We start from the raw sequence: 14,265 nt of genomic DNA, 5'->3' as shown, positions 1-14,265 counted from the left end.
AAAGTTCCACCTCTTTCTTACTGAGGTGTTGTGTAAAGGGAAAAAAAACACAAAAGAAAAAAACTTTACAGCTACCTCAGAAATTAGGAAAAGTGTAGAACTGTAGAACATCACAGAGACAAAATGGCGTTAGACACAACAAAATACGACAGTAGGATGCAGTGAAGAGGTCATCTGGTAGTAGTGACTGTAACACAGTGCACTGCAATGGTGCTGATGGGTGGATGACAGGAGGACACGTACTTGTGGCAGTAGATGTTACACGCATTGGTGGCACAGGAGGGTGGATAGCTGGAGGGTCAGACGAGGACCTCTGTCTGCTGCCACTCTCATGTCCTATCACGTGGGATTTCCAGGCCGGGGCATTTGAAAGGTTGTTGTGTATACTACTGCCAAAAATGGTCGACTGAACTAGAGGGGACAAAAATCAAGAGGATGGAGGAAAGATTTCCATTGATCACACACAACACATGCGGTCCTTCAATATCTAAAAGCAGCTTACATTTTATAGTATTATTTTCAGAATACTATAGTACATAAAACAAGTTGCTTGAATGCACTTTGTACAAAAAGACAACACTGCACCACCACTTAGTAAAAATCTTGTAGCCATCAAGTCCATAAACTTTATCAAACACCATTATATGAGCAGTTACTAGAACTGAAAAGTTCCAAATGAAAAAAAATGTACAAACCAATAAGAATATTCATATTGTTTATTTACCTATATTATCACTGAGAGTGTGATAACTCATTAAAGTGTATCTCTAGGCAAAACTTTTTTTTCGTTTTGGGTGGCATGCAAAAGGGTTAGATTATCTGTCAAGGTGAAATTCACAACTCTTTAGTCCTGATGACTAATGTACTGAATCAAAGTGGGGCAAAATCCAAACATTTTAGAGTTGTCCCCAAAACAATAGGTAACAGGAAATCTTCCAGAGATAACCGTTTTGGTTCCAGGGAAAACTTTCTAAGAAGGGGAATTACTCTCACTTTGGGAGATTTCCTGTTGTGTCTCGGGGATAGGAAGTAAAGGGAAATTTTACCAATGGAAAGAAACAATAGAGTATTGTCCGTGATACTTTTTTTATTTGCACTAACGTACAATTTTGAGGACAAGCTTTTGGGGTATGTCCCCTTCTTCAAAGTCCAAGCAGTACTATACAAATCACAAAGTTTCAGCAGAACATTAGAAGGGATGAAAAAAAAAAAAAAAAAGGTTAGAGATAAGATAAAGCAAAAGCGAGGGGGGAGGGGGGGGATACTACGCTCACACAGAGGGAGTCAAGCTTGAGCTAATAGTCATAAAACTGTTGGATAATGAGTGAGGAATCCCATGTCCAAATTCAGGCCGTTATCTCTTGTGTCAAATAGAATTATCATTCTTAGTTCAAAAGTTTTTCTTTCCTGAATGGATTTGAAATTTCCTTTAAGAACGAAAAGTTCTACACAAAGAAAAAGAACAGCTGCTTCACACCTCCACAAGGACGCAACCCCAAACTGGACACCTATATTGATAGCTTCAGATTGCGAGCTACATCCCTGATATCCACCCAGCAAAAGAAAATTCTGTACAATCTTTCACCACTAGAGCGAAGGGCTATACACGATTTGCGCAATAATCAGGCCATCACCATCAAACCAGCGGATAAAGGGGGTGCAGTTGTTGTGATGGATACAAATACATACAAGAAGGCCAGAGGCAGCTGGACAATGCCATCTACTATAAAAAACTGGATTATGATCCGACCCAGGACTTTACAAAGCAATTAAAAGGCCTCATTAAAACACTTCCAGCCCACCTACATTCAGAACTTATAAATGCGATTCCGGATCATCCAGAAATCGGGGACTTCTACATGCTGCCCCAAGTCCACAAGCCAGGAAATCCAGGCAGACCCATCATAACAGGTATGAACACACTCACCGAACAATTCTCAGGCTTTGTAGAAAAATTTTTAAAACCGTTAGTCATGAATACTGCTAGTTTCCTGCAAGACACAACTGACTTTCTGAACAAGATCAACAACATACAGCAATTACCATCTAATACACTTCTAGTGACTATGGATGTAGTATCCCTGTATAGTAATATCCCTCACAAGGATGGATTAGCTGCATGTCACAGATCTTTATCATCCTCACCAAACCACAAATACATTGCTGAGGATGTTACACAACTCATTGAATTCATACTTACACACAACTACTTTGCCTTCAATAAAGACATCTATCTTCAATGTATGGGCACTGCGATGGGAAGTAAAATGGCACCCCAATATGCCAATTTATTTATGGCTGACCTGGAGGAACAATTCCTGAACAGCATGGAACAAAAACCATACAGATATTATCGCTATATTGATGATATTTTCATCATATGGACATAAGGTGAAGAAAACCTAAAACAATTTTACTCATTGATCAACACTTTTCATCCATCAATCAAACTAAAAATGGAACACTCAAACACACACATCAACTTCCTAGACACCACAGTATACATCAGGGATGATACGCTTGATACCTCAATATACAGGAAACCCACTGACAGTAGCAACTACCTCCACAGTTCCAGCTTCCACCCCCAACACACAAAACGTGCCATCATACACAGTCAGGCCATTAGATACCACCGAATATGTTCTGACCCAAAAGACAGAGATACACATCTCGGGACACTAGTAGACTCCTTCCATAAGAAAGGTTACAAGGACAAAACTATCAACACCGGCATAAACACAGCCTTGAGAACACAAAGGGAAAACCTACTTCAGTACAAAGAGAAAAAAACAAACAACTGTGTACCTCTAGTAACCACATACAACCCAGCACTAGAAGGAATAAGAAAAATAATCAAAGATTTACAACCCATCATAACAAAGGATGAAACTCTGAAAGAAATATTGCAGCAACCCCCAATACTGGCTTTCAGACAACCCCCCAACCTCAGAAATAAACTAATCAGTAGGAAACTTCCTTCTGATAATGATGTCACAAATAATGGAAGCAAACCCTGCAATAAGAAACGCTGCAAGCTGTGCAACCAAATCAATCCATCAAAAAGTGTCAGACACTCAAAAGGGATCTTCAAAATTTCTGGCTTATACAGCTGCACCTCCAGTAATGTTGTGTACCTTATCCAGTGCAGAAAATGCAGCAAAGGATCTTATGTTGGCGAAACAGGACAGAAATTGCAAACAAGGATGAATTTGCACAGACATGCCATCAAGGAACATAAAGAAGATGACCTCTGCACACCTGTAGGACACCATTTCACACAACCAGGCCACACAATGGGAGACCTCAATATTTTAGTTCTTAAAGGAAATTTCAAATCCATTCAGGAAAGAAAAACTTTTGAACTAAGAATGATAATTCTATTTGACACAAGAGATAACGGCCTGAATTTGGACATGGGATTCCTCAATCATTATCCAACAGTTTTATGACTATTAGCTTAAGCTTAACTCCCTCTTTGTGAGTGTAGTATCCCCCCCCCTCCCTTTTGCTGTATCTTATCTCTAACCTTTTTTTTTTTTTATCCCTTCTAACGTTCTGCTGAAACTTTGTAATTTGTACAGTACTGCTTGGACCTTGAAGAAGGAGACATACCCCAAAAGCTTATCCTCAAAATTGTATGTTAGTGCAAATAAAAAAGTATCACGGACAGTACTCAATTGTTTCTGTTGCAAATGCACTAATACGGCTACAATCACCTCAACCAATGGAAAACAAACCGCAAAAAATAAACTGGAAGGCTTTTTACTTCTTCCTTGCTTTATCCAAAACTAAAATAAACATTTGTTCTGGCTAAACATACTTTATAATTGTCATAAACCAGGGAAACAATCAAAAGATGCATAAGCAGGTTTCCTTACCTGAAATCGACATGCAAATATTAACAGATATTAAAGGATAAGTTCATCTTTTGACAAAAAATTAAATAAATGCACTTTTTTTTGCAGGTAAAAAAAAATGTGCATTTATTATTTTTTGTTGCAGGAGCCTGTAAAAGCATTGCACCAGCGATCAGCAGATTGCTGGTGCCATTCAGGTCTCCTGCACACCTGTCAGTATATCTGCTTGCCTGTACAGGATGTACAGGCAAGTAGATATACTGACAGGAAGATTCAATGAATTCCACAGTGATGTATTAAATGGGGGTGGACTCCTGCGCTGCCAAGTATCCTCACAACAGATGAAGTAGCTGCTAACACCCGAAGGAAATGACATGAAAAAATTATTTTGAACGAATGGTGTAGCGCTGTAAATACTAAAATACCATATTGTCAAATCATAATATAAATAATATTAAAGTGAAAGAATATTAATAAACCTTGTGTATCCTTATTACCTTAATTAAAGGTAAAATACATTCCAAAGCGAATATAAAATCAAAGTGACCAAGTATAAAACCGTGACATATATCAATTGATTTAAATAAATAAAAAAAGTCCCAAGAAGTGAAGAAATTCGTCCCAACAAGTGAAAAAAAACTAATTATAGCACAAAAAAAATATATTATAAAAATCCAGATTTTTCAATTCATCTTTTATATTCCCACTTTTTTTTCCGTGCTCATATTTATGGTGCCAATTTTATCCATCACCTTCTAGTGTGTGCGCTCACCTCAAAAATTCGACCCTCAAGGAGTCAAAGAGCAATCAATATCCCCGGATGATCCCTGGTTGGATGGATCTTTCCCTTTAAGGTAAGATTAATGTTTGTTTGGGATTGCTGTTGTCTCTAGGTACTTGGATGTCACCTATGTTCTTCTGGGTGAGGTTCCTTCAATGTATGTGTATAATCTATGGGAAAATGGTCGCTATAATCTATGTATTAATGTGGTTCTTTTCAATCATATGTATGTATGCGTGTGTGTGTGTATATATATATATATATATATATATATATATATATGTGTGTGTAAATTAAGGGTTATATATGCAGTATGACCATAGGGTCATAATTTGTCCAAATATTGCAATAATTTGAGATTGTTATCATGCAGTTTTAAATGCTCCTTGTATATGTGGAAAATCCATGGGAAATTGGGCGCTGTGCTCCACCTAATGATCCGATTCAGGTGCAGACTTCCTATAAAAAGGTGTCCGTGGTCACCAGCTCTATAGCCCTGAAGAAGTCACGTGTTATCGTGACGTAACGCGTAGGAATAGAGCGTGGTGATGTCATTACGTTTGGACGGTAACCGCCATCTTGGGACTCCTTGTATGTACACCTGACTGTGGGTTACACAGTACATGCCTTCTGGGTCTGTGACCCTTGTTTTTATGCGAGTATCCATTTGGCTGTCTTTTAATTTTTTAAATAAATATCTAATTACTACACTATGGAAGTTCTATCTTTGACTTCTCTTTGAGCCATTTGAAGACCCCTTAAAGATGTGTTTGATCATTTATATGATTTAGGTGGGAGCTTTTCCTGTGTCCACTTAAAGGGAGAGATCCATCCAACCAGGGATCATCTGGGGATATTGATTGCTCTTTGACTTTTTGAGGGTCGAATTTTTGAGGTGAGCGCACACACTAGAAGGTGATGGATAAAATTGGCACCATAAATATGAGCATGTAATAAAAAGTGGGAATATAAAAAGTTGAAGAATTGAAAAATCTGGATTTTTCCATTATATTTTTTTTGTGCTATAATTATATTTTTTTCATTTGTTGGGACTAATTTCTTCACTTCTTGGGACTTTTTTTTATTTATTCATATCAATTGATATATGTCACGGTTTTAGAATTGGTCACTTAGATTTTCAGTGATGTAGTAGTTCATTTGATAACTATAAGCCGACATTAGGACCATTTTTATTTTTTAATAAATGCACAAAGTAGGGTAGGGTTAAAAGCCCTGTGAGTTTTCTTCTGTAGGCACAATAGAAAGTGACAGGAAATCCTTCGAAAGTGAGGAGAATCCCCTTTTAGAAAGCTGTCACCAGAATAAGTGTTTCCATTGTAAGATGTCACCTCTTCTGTTCTAGTCACAGCTCAAAATTTAGAATTTTCCCTTACTTACTGTTCTGGTGAGCATGGTCACCAGGGAAAATAAAGAAAATGATTCTCTATAACAGGGATATAGACAGCAATAAAACCCTGACAGGTCTAACCCATCATTCTCTATTCAAACTAAAAAAAAGAGCTTTTGGCGTTGGATACTCCTTAAAGACTTCTGTATCCGACCATCATCATACTCCAACAGAAAACCTACTGTCTGCTGCCTGAACTGAGTATTAAAGGATGAGTGCATTTAGAATAGAAGATGCTTACAATCCTATATTGCATCAAGTAATGTTGTATGGGAATAATGCTTTTCTTTTACTTATTGTAAAAATCCATTTCTTGGAGTTCACTGAGGGACACAAGAATTTAAAGACTGTTATACCCCCGCCTACAGGAGAATTTAAATGCTGGCAAACATTTTGTAGCCAGCGCAGTGTGACCCCTTCTACTCCCAGCATGCCTTAGCTTTTTGGAAAAACAGTACCAAGGGCATGATCACAAACATATAGCGGTGGGACCTGTGTCCCTTAATGAACTACAAGAAATGGATTTTACATGAAAAACAAAAATCAAAATCCCATTTTTTTTTTCTTCCGTTGAGGGACACAGGAATTCAGAGATTGCTGGGATGTCCAAAAACAGTACAAATGACTGGGGGGGGGGGGGGGGGGGGACCATAGCAAAAAACCACTAACAGGCCTACAAAAAAAAACAACAAACTGAACGACTTTCTGCAGCTCAAAGAGCCAGTCTGAAGCACCTTATGCTCGAAGCTGGCATTAAATGAGGCCTGAACATCCACCTGGTCAAACTTGGAAAGTACAGGAGCAAAACAGCAGGTGGCTACCTTATAAATCTGGGAACCGGCAGCCTGATGCCTCAAAGCTCAAGAAGCACTCACAGATCTAGTAGACTACCTTGAGGGAAAAGAATGAAACACAATACTTAAGACCTTCAGTATGAAAGATTATCTGTCTGAGCCACCAATAAATGGTGCAACGAGCTAGACACGCATAGCACAAATCAAATCAAAGCAATGGAAGGAAATCTCCTTCTAATATACTAGAAAAAGACAAAGACAGGGAAAGTAGAATAATGTCCTGGTTGAGGTGAAAGGTTGAAATACCTTAGGTAGTAAGGATATCTAGGGTTCAACACCATGTGGTCCTTGTGCAAGACCAGAAAGGGTTCTTTAAAGCTGTGAGCTCAGACACTTGCCTTGCAGAAGTGATGGCAACAAGGATCTCAACCTTTAGGGTGAGAGTGAAAAGGGGAATATTCCTAATAAATTCAAAAGGAGTTTTTGAAGGGTCAAAAGAACCAAATTCAGATCCCACAAAATCATTGGGGAACACACAGGGGGAGCTAAATGAGAGACATCCTGTACAAAGGTCTTAAAGAATGGGAAGCTAGCGGTATTTAGGACAAGACGAAAAGTGCCGAGATCTGACCCTTGATGGTACTTAAAATGTTACTAAACCTAAAAGCAGTAAAATCAGTCTGTAAATACAGTAAAACATGCTTGTTATACTCATTGTGGAACCTAAGGGGTTATCCTTCTGTATTCTGTAAAAAGGCTATTTGATCCTATCTTCTCTGATCCTCCCCTTATTTTATTGTCCCCAATCCATCTACTGCAAGTACAGAGCACCAGGTGTCACTCTGCACATGCTCAGTTTGGTGTGTATTGCTAGAGAGTTTTTTTTCCTTTGGGAGGGTGCATGTGATTGGCACAGGGCCAATCAGCACTGTCCAGACAGAGGGATGGGTTATGCAGCAGCATGGGACAGTCAGAGGGAAATGAAAACTCCTCCTACAAGTTAACCAGTACTCAGCTGGACACTGATAGAAGTTACAAGACTGCTCTAACTGCTGATGAGAAAAGGTATTTAGCAGTTTATATTTACTGAAATAATTGCATTTCCATGTTCTGCATACTGTGGGAGACTAGATATAGTGAATGCAGGGTCCTGGGTTTAGTAACACTTTAAGGCACAATTCTGATTTAGGTCCATTTGCAGGAAGACCAGGGTTTGTCTCATGGAGAATTTCTGGGGGGTAAAATTTCTTGCTTCACACCAAGCAAAGTATTCCTTCTATGTGGAATTACAGACCTTACAGGAGTAGACTTCCTAGCCCTTAGCACTGTGAGAATCCTATGTCCATCAGAAACTGGGTTTTAGCAGCCATGCTAAAGCCAGTGACTGTGAAGCAGGATGATGAACCAGTGCCTTGGGATGAAAGATATAGATAATCTGAAATAATCCACAGAGTTTGACAGAAGCCTGACCAATTTGGCGTACCACATCTGCCTGGGCCAGTCCAAAGCTATAAGAATCACCAGAATGCACTCGATCTTGATCCTATGGAACAAGGAATGAGTTTCAGGGTAGGAAAGTATAGGCTTTGCTAAACCTACCAAGACTGGAGAATTCACTGCTTCCTTAAGAGGATTTCTTCTACTTGGAGACATATTTGTCCAGTTTCTTGTTGAACTTGACAGCCAGAAGGTCCACAAGTTTTTTTTTGGTTTGCCAGTATATGAATTCTCCTGTAGGCAGCAGTATAACTCAACAGTCTTTGAATTCCTGTGTCCCTCAATGAATGCGAAGGAAGTCTTTAATGTGATTAGTCTTAACTGTACTTATCTGTAAGTCATTTGGGTGAGGGAATGATCACTGCTTGATGGAAATACACCCCATACTATACCCAGCCTTTTTAAAAGCTTGCAACTGTAATATTCTTTGTTTTTCAATATCACCATAGTGCTTGTTTAGATTTTTGTTGGGGAGGTGTTAAACACACACTAAGGCTCAATGCACTCGGGCTTAAAAAAAATGTTCTTCTAGAGGAGTTTAGTGTTTTGCCTGTAGAAGCAACTGTTACCCTTTAAGAGCATTTTTCCATGGGACTTTAAATGAGGCACAACATTTGCATAAAAAGATTTATTGCATGGGTGAATACTTTATACAAAAACATATGTAAATAGGGGATGGAGGTATGGCATTACAAGATCACAAATGTATCATGTATATAATGTTGTACTATGTGTCCATGCACATTATGTAGTCTAGAGGCATTTTTAAGCTCAGCATTTAAAGGCAGAAAAAACCCTTCTGTTTTGCATTTCTGGGAGCGTTTTTCTGGCAGAAAAAATGTTAAACGTTCCTAAAGGTTAGTACAAAAACTGCTAAAAATTGTGGGTTTTTTTCTACCAAGAGCACTGAGTTTTTTTAAGCCCGTGTGCATGGAGCTTTAAGCTGCGCTTTTAGTGCCCTCCCCAACCGTCTTTCAAAGGCAGCATATAGCTATGTTCACATGCAACAGTCACAATGTTTGCTTCATGCCCATGGCAAAAATTATCCACATATTGTTTGATGGACAGTACCGCCACCGCAACTTCATGCTAAGCACCTTGGCGTGACAATTACAGGGTTAAAACAGACGGAAAAGGGGTCTATTGCCTCCTCATCCCCGTCAAACACCTCTTAAAAGCGATCTGAACATGCATTGCTTTTCAGAAGTGCTACAATTTAGTAGCATATGTAAACTTAGCCTTAGTTTACATTTTCCTCATTTAGGGAGTTGCACTATAAGGAATGGCTAGTAGATCAGCATTATTCCGATTACTTTGCGCTTTGCCTTTCATTATCACAAAATTTTTTCCTAAACAGAACATCTGATATTCACATATTACACAATTTTGTGTATAGTGCTCCTTTAATACTTATACATTTCTTATTGGTGCCTTGGTTTAGGTCCATACCACTGCTCTTTATACCGTGTTAATAAATAAAGCTTAAAATGCCAGTAAATAGGATTGCCTTCTACTGTCACTGGCATTCATGGTGGAAGAGCACAAAGACTGCAGGACTATACTGTGACCACAACAGAGAATGTTTGCGCAATCTCTAAATTAGTGTAAACCTTGACAGAATGTTACACAATTTTCAGGTATTTCTATTCTGTATTATTGACTTCAAGGTACCTTGTACTTATAGAATACAAAACAATAGTGAAGCCTGTCACTGCTGATCTCTCCTGAAAATACTAGCTTACTGGCTGTGAGACTAATGGCTTCAGCAATTTCTTACTCACTGACCCAGAACACACATGTACATAAGGAGTTATGGCCTCACTCTAACTTTTCTGATCTGCATATTTGAGCCAGGTCAGTATCTTACAGTAGTGAAGCCAGACACAGCAATGCAACTGCCATTTTTAGAAGGTGGTCAGCGGGTTTCCTAAATCAAACATTACACAGAATTTAACCCATTAAATAGTCTAAAAGACTTTATATAGTGAATCTTTTGCTTGGGTATAGTTTGGCAATCTGAACATTTTTGCCCCTTGACAGAAGGTGGCAGAGGGATTTCTCTGACAGAATAGTGTTGAGATGATCACCGTCAAATGACTGTGATCGCCAAGCAGCAGTTGAAGAAGTAATACTGCCTTTAACAACCTAGTCACAGTGAGTGTTGCTGCTGAGAAAGGGGAGCTGGACCTTTAATAAAAAAAAAATATAATTTTGTTTTAGTTGTGCAGAGCTTCCCAAGATAATAGCAAAGAAGGAATTTTCAGGGTTTAAACAAAATATCTGTAGGATAAAAAGCTGAACTTGACAACATTTTGTTTGGTTTTCCTACCTTTTCCGATGTTTCTTGGTGGCAGGGGAGGTGCTGGTGCTGGCCCTGGCCCAGCAGAACTTGGTGGTGTGTTATTATTGAGCACTGCTCCATAGGTGTCATTCTGAATGATGCTGGGAATAAAGTTTCTTTGCTTGTCTTTAGCGATGTTGGCTGCATCTCTAGCTAAAGAGGCAACACAAGGCTGCCCTGCATTTTGTCCAATCTGGTAAAAGCTGACTGGTCTGTCCTCCCGGCGGTTAGGACTTGGCTGCTGCACAATAGCAGATAACAGCACAAAATGAATCAGATAAAACAGCACAGGAGATGTGCATTTCACACAATCTATTTTACAGTTTTGCTTTCATTAATGATTTATACAAATTGACAAGTAAAAAAAGAAACATTTTAAGAAAATGCAGCTTGTATTTCTATAATGGATGGTCACCGCCAACCTTAAGAATGAAAAAGTTTTATTAAATAAGTGATCATTGCTAAGCAGATCAACCAATCTATCCTGTACTAGTGTGATTTAAGCAAAGTGAATTCTGATTGGTTGAAACATTCTAATTCTAATTGGTTGGAACTCTTCATAGAGTTATGTTTGTCTCATGGCCAAACATAAGAAATGGATCAGTGTGCTCTCTGACTCATTGCTCTGTGTGTGAGTTCTATGGTGAAAGGCTGTTACCTGTAAAACAACTTAGTGTGCCTTTCCGGACTAAAGATGGGCATGTGGTGATGATCTAAGCACTGAAAGAATGGTATCTAACTATGCATATTCAAATGACCAGAGTGTACTTTGTGCAAAGAATGTTCAGGTTTTCAAAAATGGAAAGCCAGCTGGACTCCTCCAAGAAAAAAAAAAACCCTCTGCTGTGTAGGAGGCACCCTCTGGAACCTTAATGCCAGTCCTTTCCATTTCCCCACTAAATGCTGGCACTTCCAAGTACAAGAAGCACATGCAACCCTCCCCACAATGCAGTGCGCATTAGCCCAAAACTAGACCCGAGCTCTGTCCCAATGGTGAGAGGGGGCATGCTTACCAAAGTGCAAGTTCCAACCATTCAATATATATTGTATTTTGTATAGGACTTCTGAAGAAGCCGTGGCAGAGACTGTATTGCTGGACAAGATGGTGAGGAAGGAAAGTAAAGGCAAATGAAGATGCCGTTTACACAGCAGGGTGCTAACTTAGATATTTTATGTACAGGCTGCATGTACTGTATAAAAATGCGCTAGCTCACTTGATTAATTAAATTCTATATATAAGAAACATGTTAGTTCCTTGTGCATTCTGGCTACATTGCACCAGCCTTGTCAAAGAACAGAAACCTGAGTGTGAAAAGCACAAGGAACACAATAATTGATATTCTTATTCATAGCTTGAACAAGTTTTATCACCAGGTCCTGATTACTTTATGCTTAGCAAAGATGCCAGCTCCTCCCTTAATTACTAATATATCTAATTATGCAGGTACCATAGGCTCATATTATTATAGTTAGTACCATTCCTGCAATTAAAACAACCACAGAACCTGTACAATCGCGTGATGAAAGGAACAAAGCTGACCATAGATGGATCGAAATTCGTCTGGTACAGCAGTGACCGGCTGGGTTTCAATCCATCTATGGCCATTCCCGCTCCACAGAAGTTAATGTAATGATCAATTTATCTCTAGTGGGATTGTTGGAAGACCTTTATTTGATCAGGACCTGCAGCTAATCAGCTGCAGCAGTAATCCGTGTATTCTGACAGCAGAGGAGGAGACAGCTGATCGAAACCCCCCCCCCCCCAAAAAAAAACATTCAAGTATAGCCAGCTTTTTGTGTGCAACCCAGTGTACTTGTGCTGGAGGTGTCAAAACGCACTGCTTGCAGACTCCAAATAGCATACTTAAAAGTTAAAACATTTATTCCAAAATAAAACCAACCTGAATTTTATCATCAACATCATCATCACTCTCATCCAGGTCCACATGATGCAGCCTCCATTCATATTCCACATGGACATGGGCATTAAACCTCCCAGTCAAAGCTTGCATCAACTGTTAAAAAGGGGCACAATATGAAAATTAGGATGCAAGAGAAAAAAAATGCATGCACTTACTATACAAAGCCTGGTCTACAGTTTTCAAAGTTAAAAGATAAGTTCACTTTTCTTGACATGTTACATCACTATTCAGGGTGTAACATGTTCAGCATCCATCACCTCATCTTCCCTGTGACAGCAAGCAGGGGACCTTCTCCCCACTGACACAATTTGAAAACAGTGTGGCCATGCGGGTTCTGCCCACATGGCAGCATCATTAATTCTGTGAATGAACTACAACTACCGTTAGGCATTGCGGCTGACAGCTTGTAGTCATCAATAAACTACGTTGGTGAGTGCTCTTGTAGTTCATTGATTCTTCCTGGCCTTCAGTAATTGCCTGCTTGTATCAGAGATAGAGGCAGACCATTGTACTGGCAGTCTGCAGGAGCCTGACATTGCACCAGCGATCTGCTGATAGCAGGTGCAATGCTTTACAAACTCCTAGAAAAAAAAATAATAAAATGTAAATTTTTTTATTTGTAAAAAATTGGTGTTTAATTATTTATTTAAAGGATAAGTTCATCTTTGGGAACATGTTATATGTTCCACCAGTTTTTAGGATGGAACGTGTAACATGTTCCCATAGCTGCAGCCGCCCCACCTCCCTCTGACAGGTAGTACAGGGAGACGTTTCCCTGTACTCTCTGTCAAATTTGAGAACAGAAAGGCTGTGCAGGGCTCCGCCCACACGGCCGGGTCACTCATTCACAGAGTTCTGTGAATGAGTGCCTACAAGTCCCGGCAGTCTTAGCAGCTGTCGGCTGGTAATGTTCAATGAACCACCATGGCACTGTGGAGTGCTGTGGTAGTTCATTGGAGCTTCCAGGAGATGCCATGCAGGAGACCTGCATGGCATCAGCGATCTACTGATTGTTAGTGCAATGCTTTCCAAGCTCTTTTAGACAAAAATAATTAATGCACATTTTCTACCTGCAAAAAAATGTGCATTTATTATTTTTGGCCAAAAGGTGAACCTATACTTTAAGATACACCTAGGCTTTAAAACAACTGAAAATAAACACCCTATGCATGGTTAAAACCTAACAAGAATTGAGAGGTCAGTCTGCCCAAAGTGGATATCTCAGGTCTGAGAAGGTGTCAAAGAGCTGACTTACATATTGGGGACTCTCTTCGAGAAATCTCAGCAAGTATCCCTGCATGTCGGCTCAGCAACTGATGTTTTTAAATGCTTGATACAAAAAGATGTGATAAAATAGGGGATATATTATGATAATATCAAAGATCAAGACTTACCAACTCTTCACACTGTGTGTGCTTTAGTCGCTTAGCAATGTCAAGGGGGGTTTCTCCCACTTCATTGGCTGAAACACAGAAAATATACTCATGCAGTTTATGCAGAGGTTCTCTATTTATACTTTCTAATGAAAGCAATCACATTTTCCTATTTCAACTGAAAAATAATGCATTACCATACCAAAGATAAAATGGATATTTAGCTCTGTGTCACAATCCTAAGCAGTACAACAAACATTTTTGGCTGTTGATTTCAAATATTATAGAA

General features: G+C 39.2%; 1 protein-coding gene across 2 annotated transcripts in view; it reads right to left on the bottom strand.

Annotated features, from left to right (window-relative positions):
* The window catches only part of ASAP2 (ArfGAP with SH3 domain, ankyrin repeat and PH domain 2), a 326,350-nt gene that overhangs the window by 14,734 nt on the left and 297,351 nt on the right, over positions 1-14,265 (bottom strand). Inside the window, exons 20-23 of one of the 2 annotated variants that reach the window (XM_089672021.1) lie at positions 13,998-14,065; positions 12,583-12,696; positions 10,670-10,922; positions 244-411 (exon numbers count right to left, since the gene is read on the bottom strand). In XM_089672021.1, the coding sequence (XP_089528147.1) occupies positions 244-411; positions 10,670-10,922; positions 12,583-12,696; positions 13,998-14,065 (603 nt within the window). The remainder of the gene's footprint in view (positions 1-243; positions 412-10,669; positions 10,923-12,582; positions 12,697-13,997; positions 14,066-14,265) is intronic. The other variant, XM_089672023.1, reaches the window with a different exon arrangement.

The sequence above is a fragment of the Staurois parvus genome, unplaced genomic scaffold, assembly GCF_062004578.1.
Source record: "Staurois parvus isolate SC_StPar_1 unplaced genomic scaffold, SC_StPar_1.0 ptg000118l, whole genome shotgun sequence".
Classification (NCBI taxonomy): Eukaryota; Metazoa; Chordata; class Amphibia; order Anura; family Ranidae; genus Staurois; species Staurois parvus.
The sequence above is the reverse complement of the archived record's forward strand: the minus strand, read 5'-3'. Positions and strand labels throughout refer to the sequence as shown.